A 12,210-nucleotide genomic window follows, 5' to 3' on the forward strand; every position below is an offset into this window, starting at 1 on the left:
CGCCCCTCCCCCCACCGTGCCCACCCGACCTTCGCCGGGCGCCATCCAGAGCCGCTGCTGCACCGTCACACGCAGGGCCCTGGAGCGGCGCCCAGGGCGCCAGAGCCCGTCTCGAGGATGCGTGGGGCCTGTGCCTGTGCCGCATCCTACTGCGGAGCGGTGAGCGCGAGGATCCCGATGGGGGCATGGACCGCGCCGTCCCAGGGCGGGGAGGAGTGCGGAGGGCGGATCTCCCTGGCCAACAGGTCGGGAGGCGGGTATTTGCTGTTCCTCTGAGTAAAGCTTGTTCTGAATGACCCCCACCGTCTAAGCGTGTGGAGCCGCGGGCTAGATCTCTGCCAGGCCAGGGTGCGGGATGGGCTTGGTAAGGCCGAGACCGTCAGCTCCAGTGCCCTTCTGGCTGGCTAGGTAGGGTGTTGGCCACGGTAGGGGCTGGACTGGAGTCCAGAGAGACAGGGTTAGCGTTAGGGCTGGGAGAGCGGCCTTTATGGGTTTTCCAGGGGTTCAGGATGGACTGGAGAGAGACCGGACCGGCTAGGGGAACGCTTCTTTATGGGTTTCCCAGGGTGTGGGGGTGGCCGCCAGCACAGGCAGCTTCATGTTGTGCCACAGGAAGTCCAAGAAAGTGGCGGCCTGGAGTGTCCTGCTGAGCCGCTGAAAGTGCCGCTCTGGGGTTGGACAGAAGGAGGTCAGGGGAGTAGTCCACACGCCCCCCAGGATCCCCCAACCCCAGACTGTGCCCACGTACCAGTGTAGGGCAGCAGGGCCTCAAGCGCTGCCCGCACGCCTTCGTAGGCCAGCAGCTCCTCGGGGGCCTCGCGCCGCAGGAGCACACCCAGCACGGCCTGGGCTTCGTGGCAGTGCCGCGAGTTGGTGTTCCACGTGATGCAGAAGCGCAGCAGGGCCTCTGTGGGCAACAGGACCCTCATCCTCTTGCCGATCTGCCATGACTGGCCCTTGCCCGCCGGGCCACCCACCCTGACCGGCCCCCAACCTTTCTGGTCGCGCCGCAGTCGGAGCATGGTGGCTTCCAGCTTCTCACAGGCCTCAGGGTCTCTCCGGATGGCTGTGGGAGGAGGGAAGGCTGAGCTGGGGAAAGCAGAGCCCAGTGGTCTGTAGACCCAGCCTCTTGCCCCCCGGTGAGCACTGACCCTGGATGACAGTCAGCACGGTGTGGGGCCGATCCAGGGAGATGGCCAGGCCCAGTGCCCGCAGGTACCGCTTCTCATGCAGCAGGTTGTCCAGCTCTTGCTGCCTGCGGGGAGGGGAGGAGAGGCCACTGAGGGCTGCTGGCAGAGCCATCGGAGTCAGCAGGCAGCGAGCCTGGTGCTCAGCCTGTTTCCCTACAGCACAGAGCAGGGCTGATGCCAGGAGGGGTGCCACTGCCCTGGCCTTACCTGACCACCTGCTCCTCTTGCCTGGCCTGCTCCTCTGCCTGCTCCGCCTCGGTCACATCCTGGGGTCAGACTGGGGTCAGATGGGGCCTCCACTCCACCCCGACTCTTCCCTGCCCTTGGGGCCCACAACCTTCCAGAGGATGACTCGGGAGTCGCTGGCCCCAGTGAGGGCGCGGTCATCCAGCCGGCTGCAGTGCAGCCCCCAGACCTTGTCCTCGTGGGCATCCAGCGTCCGCACACACTCGTTGTTCTTGATGGTCCAGAGCTTCACGAGGCCATCCGAGCCGCTGGGTTTGGGGTGGGGAGAGGCTTAGCATCAGGCAGGTCACCCCGCCACCCCCCACCCCATCGCTGCCCTGCCCCAGACCACTCACCTGGACAGCAGCTGCGTGCCACGGCTCACAAAGGCCACCTTCAGCACAGAAGCATCGTGCCCCTCGAATGTCTGCAAAGGGTGGGGGGGGTGTAGGGCATGAGATGTCACCGGGCGAGAGGTGGGGAGGGCCTGGATCGCCGCTTACTTTGAGACAGCTGAAGTCCTGGAGCGCCCAGAGCTTGATGGTGCCATCAGCTGAGGCTGTGGCCAGCACCTGGTCCATGGGAGAGAACTGGACGCACCAGAGGCCACGCCGGTGACCTGAGAAGACACCCAGCAGCTGGCACTGCGGCAGGGCCCAGAGCTTGGCCGTGCGGTCCTGTGAGCCTGTGGCCAGCAGCTTGTCGTTGGGGGCAATAGCCACGCTGTTGATGTCCTGGCAATGGGAGAAGGTGGTGGCTCAGCACCCCCCCTCCCCGGCCAGCAAGGGCTTGGCCACACCCCCACCCCAGTGGCTATGGAGTCACCTTATCATGGCAGCGCTGAGTGGTCTGGGCCTGCAGGAGGATGGGGCCGTTGTCTGGGGCTGTGTTCTTGGACAGCAGGGCTTTGGGAAGAGGCCACAGCTTCACAGTGCAGTCCTGGCTGCCTGTCACCAGGAAGGACTCCTTCAGCCTGTGGCCCAACAGGAGAGGAGACACAGCTGAGCCCCGGCCAGTCCTGAGGCCAGCTCCCCACAGGGCCAGCCTGGGAGCCCACGGTCCAGACCACGGGGACCGTCCCAGGATGCGGGTTGGCCTGGGTCACCCCCAGGCACCTGTAGGATCACACCCTGTCTACACTGTCCACCCGCAGCACCTGGTGACTCAGCCCCAGCCACAGGACTCCAGGCCTACATGCAGGGGTCACCTCTCCACCTGGGCCTCGTGCAGAATCGTTCTCTCTGCCTAATGCCCTTCCCTCCCTTTAACCACTTCGCCGGGGCTACTTCTGAGGACTGCCCTCGAGGCACGTAGGGACTCTCCTGTCCTGTTCTGTTCGACATCTCTGGGCTGGACCCTCAGAGCAAGCCAAAGCTGCCGCTGCCTCCTCAGCTCCCTGAGTGGCAGCCCCTGCTGGCAGGCCTGGGCCTCCACCTCCCCGACACCCCTGGGCCCAGCCCCGACTCACTACCTAGAGCAGCAGACGGTGCCCACGCTGTGTGTGTGACCGGAACCCTGAGCCACGCAAATCACCTGGCCAGCCTTGTTCATTCTCCAGATACGGACGCTCTGATCCTGGGGACAGGGAGTTGAGGAGAGAGGCTGGTCCATGGGCCTACTGCGTGGCCTCCCCGCCTGGTGCCTCTGCCCCTACCTCTCAGGGTGCCTCACCTTGGCACAGCTGGCAAAGAGCCATCCCTTCTGGAACACATCCAGGGCCAGGACGATATCTGAGATGTTGTGGGGAGGTATAGGTCACACAGCAAGATGGGGGAAGGGAAGCAAGCAAGGGACCCAGGCAGGTCCCAGGGTGTCAGGTGGGCTGGCCCCACTCACCTGTGTGGCCATGGAGGATCTGGCAGGCTGACGTCTGCAGCTCAAACACTTTCAGGCAGGGGCTATTGGAGGCCACAATGACATGGGAGTCCTCGGGCCCAAGAAACCGGACATCCAAGACCTCCTCACTGTAGCCAGCGAACTGCAGGGCGGCAGGGGGCAGGAGATGTGAGCCAGGACCTGTGCAAGAGGAGGGTTGGTGCCCGCAGCCTCCAGACAGAGCAAGGGCAAGTGTGCACCTGTTTCTGCAGCCGCAGGGAGCGAGCCTCATAGAGCAACAGGTTGTGGTCGGCGGTGGCGCTGAGGAGCAGGCTGGCGGTGCGGGCCAGGGTGCAGTGAGTCAGTTCCCGCCCGGGGCCCGGCGGCCGGGCCTGCGTGTACACACACTGCCCGGAAGCTGCCTCCCACACGCGCAGAGTGCCTGTATGGGTGGGGACAGGGCTGCTGAGACTCAGGTCCACAGGCCTTCCCCAACCCCATACCGCTGCCTGTGTCCCGGCCCGACACACCTTGGTCGCCGGCTGTCAGAAAGTACAGGCCTGGGGACTTCACACCCAGCTGCGACACGGGCTCCTCTGGCAATAGCACAGCAGCCTCCACGCTCTGGAGACGAACTGGGTCACGGACTGCTGTCATGCCCCTCCCCACCCAACTCAACCAGCCCTGGCCTCCAGGCATCCCCACCTCAAACACAGGCACGGTCCTTGTGGCCTGGCAGCTCTGAAGGTCCCAGATGACACAGATCTTGTCACGGCCAGAGCTGGGGTAGCAACAGCAACCTCAGGTCAAGTCTTAGCCTCGGCCCCCACTTTCCAAGCCTCCCCCTTGTACCAGGGCCCATGCTGACCTGAGCATGGTGTGGCCGTTGGCGCTGAAGGCCAGTGAGGTGACGGCGCTGTAGTGGGCAGTCAGCACAGCCAGGCATGACCGGTTCTGCAGTGACCACATGCGGATGGCGGCATCCGCGGCTGAGGAGAAGAGCAGCAGGCGTGTCGAGTCCGGATGGAAGGCTACTAGGCTGCGGGCGGATGGGGCAGGACGGGTGAGCTGTGCCGCCTGCGCGGTGCCTCTGCCCTCCCCCTCCACCGCCCAACTCACTGCACGACACCGGGCGAGCCTCGGAAGTGGTGTGTCGCATAGTGCCGCACGATGTCCCAGACGCGCACAGCCCCGTCACAGCCACCTGCAGGGAAGCAAGGTGAGGGAGTGGAATGCCCAAAGCCCCTGCATCTGTGCCTGATACCCACCTGTGCTGCAGGGCCCTACCTGTGGCTAGCAGCGTGGAGGTGGGGTCGAAGGCCATGGTGGCCACGGGGGCTGTGTGTATCGCCTTCCACAGGCGGGTAACGCTGCCCTCTCGCCAGGCCCACTGAGCCAGCAGCAATGCCCGGCTGGCTGTCACCAGCACCTGGGGGAGGATACAGGTCAGCAGAGGGGCAATACCCTGCTCACAGCCTCCTGGACTCAGTCTGGGAGGAAGGCGCTGGAGCAGGTCCCCTCCAGGCCCCGCCCCGTGTACCTCATCGTCAGGGCTGAGGTCAAAGGCAGTGATGTCCTCCTGGTCCTCCTAGGGGAAAGAGTGGTGTGCAGAGCACGGTGTGAGTGGGCTGCCCCCTCCACTTACCCCTCACCCATCCAGGCTACCCTCACCTGCTCCAGACTCCGCAGCACGACCCCCGAGGCCACCTCCAGAATGTTGACTCTGGTGCCACAGATGCAGAAGAGGTGCTGGCCAGTCTGGTCCAGCTGGGGACAGAGGGGTCTCAGCCAGGCAACATTCAGCACCCCCCACGGTCTCTGGCTGCCCGCCCCCTGCCCTTCCCCAGGCTGGTACCTGTGCTTTTCCACCCTTGTAGAAAGGTTCAATTTTGCGCTCCACAGCATAGCTAGAAGGAGAGCAGAAGGCGAGTGAGCACCACCCACCCCTTCAGTCCCCAAGGCCCAGCCCTGTGTTGGGTGCTCCTCTCGAGGTGACCCCAATGTCCCCTGCCCGTGAGTTTCTGGGCAACAGCAGAGACAGGGCGTGGGGTGGAACCAGCAGTACTGCAGGGGGCTGTTGCTACCCCCGTCACTGAGAAGTGGAGACCTGGGCTGGTGATCCCTGAGGCAGCAGGGGGTGGGCCTGTGTCAGGAAGAGTCAGCCCAACAGCCCAGGATTCTCAGGGATTCCCCAGTGGGAGCCAGGGGGGTCCTTGGGGACACCCCTGCCGGCCGTGGGTGGCCAGGCCTGGGTAGCCAGCCCAGAGCACATCCTCCCAGTGTCTTCATCCCTGAGGTCTGGCATACCTCTTCCCCTCGCTGGCTCCTCCCTTCATCCCCAGGCTTGCCCAGAGCCCAGGTCCCACGAGCAGCTGTCATTTCTGTGACCTCACTCCTGCCCCTCCTCCTTCCCTCTCCATTGCCTCCACCTGGTCCAGGCCATCGCAGCCTCTGGTCAGCCACTCTGGCCTCTTCACTGGGCCCCCTACCTACCTCTTCTTTTTTTTCTTTCTTTTTTGAGACAGAGTCTCCATCTGTCACCCAGGCTGGAGTACAGGGGTGCGATCTCAGCTCACTGCAAGCTCCACCTCCCGGGTTCACACCATTCTGCCTCAGCCTCCCGAGTAACTGGGACTATAGGCACCTGCCACTGCGCCCAGCTAGTTTTTTGTATTTTTTTAGTAGAGACGGGGTTTCACCATGGTCTCGATCTCCTGACCTCGTGATCCACCCACTTTGGCCTCCCAAATTGCTGGGATTACAGGCGTGAGCCACTGCTCCCGGCCTCCCCTACCTACCTCTTCGCCCTGCTGTCAGGTACCTTTCAGAACATAACTGAAGATGTCACTGCCCTGCATCAAACCCTCCCTTCTGCCCACACACCTTCCAGACCTTGCCCAGAAGAGCTTCTGCCACCCTTGCCTTTGCTTTCCTTCCCTCCCATGGCCCACAGTGCACCCCATTGCTCCTGTCCCAGCCTCTGGGACGGGTTTCCTATCTTCCCCCGTTCCTTGTATGCGGCCTGGGCTTCTCTTCCCAGATGTCGAGGTCTGGCTCACTGCGCTTCTGGAAGCCTGACTGCCAAAACGAAAGCAGCCCCTGAGTCCCCGCACCGAGTTGACCCTCCCATGGCGGTGCTGCCAGCCTGGGCCCTTCCTTTACCAGTGCTTGGCACAACCAAATCCCCATAGCTGCCAGCGGAAACGCTAATCCCCTGAGGCTGCGCTGCCAGGGCAGGGACACCAGTACTGCTGTTCGACAAAGGCTTGGGGAGTGACGGGGCACAGAACTCAGGGCCTCCTGGGCTTCTGCAGACCCGCCCCTCTCCTGCTGTCTACCTGCTCCCTGGAGAAGAGAGATCGCGGGTAGAACGTCCCCAGGCCGACTGCTCAGAGGTGGTTCTTCGCCTCCCGCCGCCTCCCGGGACCAGCCCCGACCTAGGCTCAGCCCTCTCCTCCCCTCATCGGGACTTCTGGCCCCCACTCCACCCACAGCCGGCTTCTCGATGAGCCCACGCTGCTGCTCCCGGCGGCCAGGCTCCGATCGCCGTCCTCCCCGAAAGCAGTCGGGGTCGACTCTCCCGCCTGGTATCACCGCAGCGTCCGGGACCCCGCGAGCCGGCGCGCACACAGCCTCTCGCCTCCACGGACCAGAACGCGTGCCCACCCCACGCGCACCTCCGCTATGCCGGCTGCGAACCCAGCTCCCTCCCCACGCGGCCCCAACGCTCCGGGCTCACTTGGCCTTGAAGCGGCCCACTCCGGCCGCGGTCTCTGCCATGTTGCCGCCGCCGCCGCTCCAGCTGAAACCGGCTAGGGCCCCGGCAGCGGCCCCCGCGTGACGGAGATTAGCACCGAACTCCTCACAGAACTCCACGCTCTCGGCGCGCTGCGATGGCGTCACCGCGCGCGACCCCTGTGACGTCCCCACCGGCGCCGGGCGCTTGGCGCCATCTTTGCTTCGGGCAGTGGCTGCTGCATCGGGAAGCGGAAGCGGGCGGAGACGTTTCCGGCCTGGGGGGAGGGCCATGAGCCCTGAGGGTGCTTCGCGGTCCGGTGAGGGTAGACCGGCGCTGGTGGCGGCGCTGGTGGCCTGCCTCTTTGATAACAGTATAAAAAGGCATTCGTGGCCGGGCGTGGGGGCTCATGCCCGTAATCCCAGCACTTTGGGAGGCCGAGGCGGGTGGATCACGAGGTCAGGATATCGAGACCATCCTGGCTAACACGGTGAAACCCTGTCTCTACTACAAGTACAAAAAATTAGCCGGGCTTGGTGACGGGCGCCTGTAGTCCCAGCTAGTCGGGAGGTTGAAGCAGGAGAATGGCGTGAACCCGGGAGGCGGAGGTTGCAGTGAGCCGAGATCGCGCCACTGCACTCCAGCCTGGGCGACAGATCGAGACTCTGTCTCAAAAAAAAAAAAAAAGAAAAGAAAAGATGAAAGAGAGCAAGCATATGCCTGGAGAGGGCGGCAGGGATGCACCGGTGACAGTTATGAGGGCCGCAGGCACAGAGGCAGGCAGGCCTGGGCTCCGCTTTTATTGACCTATTTACAAGGTATGTTGGCCCTGGGCTCCCCCACCACCTCAGCCCCAGCGTTGCCTTCTGGGGCGACTTTGGCCTCCTCCTGTGAGGTGCCCTCCAGCAGAGCGGTGTCTTCCTCCAAGAAGTTGCTGAGCTCCGCTAGCTCTCGGCGAACGACGCTGGTGGCTCGGTGCAGCCAGCGCACGCGCCGCAGAAGGCACAGCAGCAGGGTCCGACTGCGCTCCTGGCGCGCGCTCCAGGCATTGTGCAGCTCCCGGTAGCAGTTGTGGCGAGCGCGCTTGACCCGGTCCAGGGTGGCCCCGCAGCCCAGGGGGCAGCGCTGCTGGGATCCTTGCTGGCAGTGCTGCCGGTGCTCTGCCAGGGCCCCACGCGGCACCCGCGAGGTGCAGCCCTCGTTGGGGCAGGCCATTAGCTCAAAGGGGCATGAGTCCTGGTGCCCCTTGCGATGGGCCAGGGGGCACGTCACTATGCAGCCAGCGTTGGCGTTCTTGCACTGAGGGTGAAGAAGAACACGTGTGAAGAAATCAGGCGGGACACCCCCAGAACCCCCCACCCCTGGCTTTCCATTCACCAGGAACCAGGGAACCGGGAGCCTCCCACACTTTTCTGACTTGGGTGAGTGGGTGGAGAGATCATTGGGGCAAATGCTTGGAAGTGGGAAGAAGCTAGAAGTTCCAGGAGAGGGGTGAGGCCTGAGGCTTGGGGAACTGGAAGGTACACAGTTGGGTTGGTCTGGTGAGTGGTGTGGATGCCCAGCTTTCCTTTTTAACCTCAGTTTACCCATCTGTAAAACTAGGGGGCTAGAGAGTAGTGGCCAGCACACCAGGCACTAGAGCCTCTGAAAATCCTCTGTGAGTCCTCTATAATCTCCATTTTACAGCTGAGACCCCCCGGGCTTGAAAAAGTTAGGTGACTTGCTTAAAGTCACACAGCAACTAAGCAGTAGAGCCACGATTCAAACTCAGCCATGTCTGGTCCTCCCAAGGCTGCACTTGTTTCTCTCTGAAGATAGGATTCTCCTGCCCCCTCTCCTGGCCCTGCCCCACCCCTACAAGGGTGAGAAGGGTCGAGGGTTGGGGGAGTGGGTACTTTGAGCTACCTTGACTTCCAGGCGGCCAATGGTTTTCCGGAGTTTATTCACGTGGACGATCTTTTTCCTTTTCACCTCTTTCCTACAGCACGGACAGGTCTTTTGTCTGGAAGGAGGCATGAGTAGGGGTGAGTGTTGGGAATGGGAAGGGAGCCCTGGTTAAGCTCTCACTCGGTGACCCAGGTGGTCCTTTCATCAGCTGGAGGAGGCACAGGGCATATTACAGGGCGCTCTCAGCTCCGAGGCTGGGGCCGGGGTATACACATTTTAGTTTAGGGAGATTCCGTGGCTGAGTCTTTTGGCTGACTTTCCCCTCTGTTCTGGGCCACAGCAATGGCCCCCAGTCTCACTCCTACCCCCCCAGCCCCTTGGGTACCCGGTGGCACCTGGCTAGCCACTGGAGGATGCACTTTTTGCAGAAGATGTGGCTGCATGGCAACCTTGCTGGCCTCTTGAGAACCCCATGGCAGACGGAGCACACAAAGTTGCTGTCAGGAGGGCTGGCGAAGAGGTTGAGATCATACCCGCCTCTCTGCAAAGGCCAGGTGTCAGGACCTGGCTGGGACAGTGATCCAGTCCCTGGTCCACATACCCAGCAACAGCCTAGCAAGCTTTGGGCGGGGAGGTGGGCCACAGAACTTCAAGTAGAGGGGCTGGCTCAGCACCTACTTTGAGGGGGCAGCTGTAGGGGTTAGGGCCCCCCACCCCAGGACTACTAATCCCTGGTTGGAGACGGGGGCCTTAGCCTGGAATCAGACCTAGCCAGAGCCTTCCAGGTTTCCTTGTACCATATGGGGGCCTGTGACCCATTGCCCACCCTTTCCAAGTGCAGGGGGGTCGATCCCTGAACAACTCGGCAGGTTTCTGGAGTTGGGCACACATCTAAGGGCTGGAGGCAAGAGGACCCCAGGCTCACCATGATCTGTGTCTAGACAGCAGCTGCACAGGCCCCCAGAGCTCAGGAGCCTGCATTTCACAGTGGGTGTGGGTTGACATCACAATAGCATTGTGCAGCGCAAGCCAATCACAACCCTGGTTCAGGGCCCAGAGACTGTACAGCCCAGCCCTTGTTGCCTTCTGTGGAGGATCACAGGTAGCCGGGCATAGTGGCTCACACCTGTAATCCCAGCAGTTTGGGAGGCCAAGGCAGGAGGATCACTTGAGCCCAGGAGACCAGTCTGGGCAACTCAGTGAGACCCCACCTCTTTTTTTTTTTTGAGACGGAGTGTCGCTCTGTCGCCCAGGCTGGAGTGCAGTGACCGGATCTCAGCTCACTGCAAGCTCCGCCTCCCGGGTTTACGCCATTGTCCTGCCTCAGCCTCCCGAGTAGCTGGGACTACAGGCGCCCGCCACCTCGCCTAGCTAGTTTTTTGTACTTTTTAGTAGAGACGGGGTTTCACCGTGTTAGCCAGGATGGTCTCGATCTCCTGACCTCGTGATCTGCCCATCTTGGCCTCCCAAAGTGCTGGGATTACAGGCTTGAGCCACCGCGCCCGGCCGACCCCACCTCTTTAAAAAGTCACAGGGCTGGGTGCAGTGGCTCATGCCTGTAAGCCTAACACTTTGGGAGGCCGAGGCAGGCAGATCACTTGAGGTCAGGAGTTCGAACCAGCCTGGTCAACATGGTGAAAACCCATCACTACTAAAAATACAGACAAATTAGCCGAGCGTGGTGGCAGCTGCTTGTAGTCCTAGCTGCTTGGGAGACTGAGGCATTATTGCTTGAAAGCAGAAGGCAGAAGCTGTAGTGAGCTGAGATGAACCAAGCTTCATGGAGCTGTTTCCCCCAGGCCAGGGCTTCAGTGGGATCACAGGGATCGCCGCCCTCTTCTCTCCAGAGGGCTGCAGCTCCTAGGGCTCCTAGTGTTCCAGGGCTTTAGGCATTGACCCACTAGGGGTCTTCACTTAGGATCTGATACTCAGGGGCTAGCTCCAAGGCAGTGAGAACTAAACTCCCGGGTAACCTGCTGCCCCAGAGCAGGGGGCCCAGCCTCCCAAACCAGGTGTCTGATCCACTCCAGCCTAGCACCACTGGGTCGCTGAGTTCATCTAGGCCTAGTTGGTCAAATCCCTTAGAATCTCAGCTGGTCTCACAAGGAAGTCACTGGAAGCCTCTGAACTTCCCATCCTTGCGAGCGCTCTCCTGGCCCCACCTGGCGCCCTTTGGGCCAGGGCACTTTACCTGAGGCGCGCATGGCCACAAGACTGTTCCCAATCTGGCTCCGCCACTTAAGCGTCGAACCTTACATGTCACCTACCAACCTCCCACATCCTATCCTTGTGTCCAACGCGGCGTTGGGATGGCCAGGAAAGACGAGGAGGCATCTCGCTAGGGTTCTCTCCGCCACAGCGTCAACAGATGCACTTGCTAGGCTGAGAGGCGGGTCGGGACCCCAAGAACACCCGCACGCAGTGAGTTAGGCAAACAGCTTTATTTGAAAGATCGGGAACAGCCGAGTCCCCCCGACCCCGCGGTCCTGGCGACGTCGGTCTCAGGCGTGGGAGGACCAGTGTCCTGCGGAGAGAAAACGGGGTTAGGGGTCGGCAGCCGGGGTCAGCAGTCAGGGGCCAGACCACGCGAGCGGCCACACCTGGGGGGAGGCCGCGGCGCCTGTCGGGGCCTGGGTTTCACCGCCGCACACGGAGCAGCGCGCGGTGAGCTGAGGCCCCCGGAGGCTCTGGGCGTCGAATCTCACCCGCGGCCACGGCCAAAGCCGGGGGTGATTTTCAACCAACGCCGGTCTCCAAGACCACCAGCGGGATACCGGTGGCGAAGGCGGCACGACCTACCTGAGCGAAGAGGGGAGCGCAAAAGACGCGCGGGCGTTTCTAGCCGCTTTTCGGGTGGTGTAGATGCCCAGGCCGCGGCTGGGGCCGGACGCGCAGCAGCACGCCGAGCCCGGTGAGGGCGGCGCACCGCGGAGCCAATCACAGGTTGCCTTATGGAGCTGGGCGCGCTCCCGCCCGGGGCGGGGCAGCGGAGGTCTCGCGGCGCTTGGTGTGGTATAAAACCTGCTTCCCAGCAGGCCTCGCTCTTCTTCTCCGAGAAAACACGTGAGTCATCGTGTGTGCTGCTGCGGGTCTCGGCGCGGGCGGCGGGAATCCGCGGACATCGAGTCGGGTCTAGGCTCCCGAGTCCGCGCTCCTGGGCGGGAGGCCCTGTCTGGGTCTTGGGGGGCGCTGCTAGATGCCTAGGCCGCACTGACTGCTTGGTTCTTGTCGTTTTCTCCAGCAAATGGCGGATGACGCCGGTGCAGCGGGGGGGCCCGGAGGCCCTGGTGGCCCTGGGATGGGGAACCGCGGTGGCTTCCGCGGAGGTTTCGGCAGTGGCATCCGGGGCCGGGGTCG

The 12,210-nt window shown here is 62.8% G+C and overlaps 4 protein-coding genes across 6 annotated transcripts in view; 2 read left to right on the forward strand and 2 right to left on the reverse strand.

Moving 5' to 3' along the window:
• Positions 1 to 301, forward strand: part of NOXO1 (NADPH oxidase organizer 1) — a 2,958-nt gene extending 2,657 nt beyond the window's left edge. The window contains exon 8 of the mRNA XM_011962473.1: positions 2 to 301. Within this exon, the coding sequence (XP_011817863.1) occupies positions 2 to 163 (162 nt within the window). The 3' untranslated portion in view covers positions 164 to 301. The remainder of the gene's footprint in view (position 1) is intronic.
• TBL3 (transducin (beta)-like 3) lies at positions 268 to 7,128 on the reverse strand. Of its 2 annotated transcripts, XM_011962426.1 has the most exons (22): positions 6,970 to 7,128; positions 5,086 to 5,137; positions 4,902 to 4,997; positions 4,771 to 4,818; positions 4,518 to 4,659; positions 4,350 to 4,434; positions 4,099 to 4,269; positions 3,936 to 4,011; positions 3,761 to 3,854; positions 3,491 to 3,672; positions 3,252 to 3,393; positions 3,087 to 3,145; positions 2,887 to 2,990; positions 2,241 to 2,388; positions 1,919 to 2,149; positions 1,772 to 1,842; positions 1,528 to 1,684; positions 1,398 to 1,456; positions 1,152 to 1,255; positions 995 to 1,066; positions 749 to 907; positions 268 to 668 (listed from the first exon to the last, which is right to left on the reverse strand). In XM_011962426.1, exons 1-22 carry the CDS (start codon positions 7,008 to 7,010, stop codon positions 535 to 537), a joined length of 2,427 nt encoding a protein of 808 aa, XP_011817816.1. In that variant the 5' UTR covers positions 7,011 to 7,128; the 3' UTR covers positions 268 to 534. The 2 variants fall into 2 exon arrangements, with proteins under 2 accessions (XP_011817816.1, XP_011817815.1); XM_011962425.1 differs by having other exon boundaries at positions 4,902 to 5,137; positions 6,970 to 7,089.
• A 623-nt stretch (positions 7,129 to 7,751) lies between these two features.
• On the reverse strand, positions 7,752 to 9,807 carry RNF151 (ring finger protein 151). Its single transcript, XM_011962428.1, has 4 exons — positions 9,779 to 9,807; positions 9,249 to 9,394; positions 8,872 to 8,968; positions 7,752 to 8,265 (listed from the first exon to the last, which is right to left on the reverse strand). The coding sequence occupies exons 1-4, from the start codon at positions 9,779 to 9,781 to the stop codon at positions 7,774 to 7,776; spliced, it is 738 nt and encodes a 245-aa protein (XP_011817818.1). The 5' UTR covers positions 9,782 to 9,807; the 3' UTR covers positions 7,752 to 7,773.
• Positions 9,808 to 11,900: 2,093 nt separating this feature from the next.
• RPS2 (ribosomal protein S2) overlaps positions 11,901 to 12,210 on the forward strand; it is a 3,427-nt gene continuing 3,117 nt past the window's right edge. The window contains exons 1-2 of one of the 2 annotated variants that reach the window (XM_011962430.1): positions 11,901 to 11,916; positions 12,095 to 12,206. In XM_011962430.1, coding sequence (XP_011817820.1) covers positions 12,098 to 12,206 — 109 coding nt within the window. In that variant the 5' untranslated portion in view covers positions 11,901 to 11,916; positions 12,095 to 12,097. Of the gene's footprint in view, positions 12,207 to 12,210 lie in introns of both variants that reach the window. The other variant, XM_011962429.1, reaches the window with a different exon arrangement.

The sequence above is a fragment of the Colobus angolensis genome, unplaced genomic scaffold (assembly GCF_000951035.1).
Source record: "Colobus angolensis palliatus isolate OR3802 unplaced genomic scaffold, Cang.pa_1.0 Scaffold59, whole genome shotgun sequence".
Taxonomy (NCBI): Eukaryota; Metazoa; Chordata; class Mammalia; order Primates; family Cercopithecidae; genus Colobus; species Colobus angolensis.